This window comes from Leucopleurus acutus, assembly GCF_964270905.1.
Source record: "Leucopleurus acutus genome assembly, chromosome: 16".
Classification (NCBI taxonomy): Eukaryota; Metazoa; Chordata; class Mammalia; order Artiodactyla; family Delphinidae; genus Leucopleurus; species Leucopleurus acutus.
The window spans coordinates 59,678,873-59,679,533 of NC_139158.1; the positions used below are offsets into that span (position 1 = coordinate 59,678,873).

Consider the following 661-nt stretch of genomic DNA (forward strand, 5'->3'; position numbering starts at 1 on the left):
TCGGATGCGGAAACTGGGCTAGAGATGCCTGCCCAGCTGGAAAAACGGAGAAAGGAAAGGTGAGGGAAGAAGCCCGGCCCCCCGGAACGACTGCATCCGGAGGCCTCGGGGCTTCCGGGCTTCCGGCCCCCCGGCCCCGCGGCCCGGGCTCCGGGGACGTGCGCGCCGTGTGGGGCGCGCACGCAGGGCGGGGCTGCGGGGGCGCGCGCGTGCGCAGCCGTTCCGCGGAGGGACGAGGCATAGCCGCGGAACCGCCGCCAGATTCGCTCTCTGTCCACGCCGCCTGTCGCGCCGGCCGTCGCGCCGCCCGCCCGCCCCGCGTCCGCCGCCGCCGCCGCCGCCATGGGAGTGCAGGTGGAGACCATCTCCCCCGGAGACGGTGAGTAGGTGCGCCCAGCGGCCTCGGAGTGCCCCGGCTGCCGCGCGCATCCGCTCACCGCGCCCGTCTGTCTCCTCAGGGCGCACCTTCCCGAAGCGCGGCCAGACCTGCGTGGTGCACTACACGGGTGAGTCGGCGGGCCCGCGGGATGGGGTTGGGGGGCGGCCAGCGCGGCCTGGGGGCAAAGGCCCGGGGCGTGGCGGCGGCGGGCCCGCGTGGCCCGAGGCCGAGGCCTGGGCGGTGGCAGCGCCCCCGAGGGGACAGCGTCGGGCCTGCGGAACC

General features: G+C 77.2%; 1 protein-coding gene across 1 annotated transcript in view; it reads left to right on the forward strand.

Moving 5' to 3' along the window:
• The first annotated feature begins 221 nt into the window (after nt 1-221).
• The window catches only part of FKBP1A (FKBP prolyl isomerase 1A), a 24,028-nt gene continuing 23,588 nt past the window's right edge, over nt 222-661 (forward strand). Inside the window, exons 1-2 of the mRNA XM_082856583.1 lie at nt 222-379; nt 459-506. Coding sequence (XP_082712709.1) covers nt 343-379; nt 459-506 — 85 coding nt within the window. The 5' untranslated portion in view covers nt 222-342. The remainder of the gene's footprint in view (nt 380-458; nt 507-661) is intronic.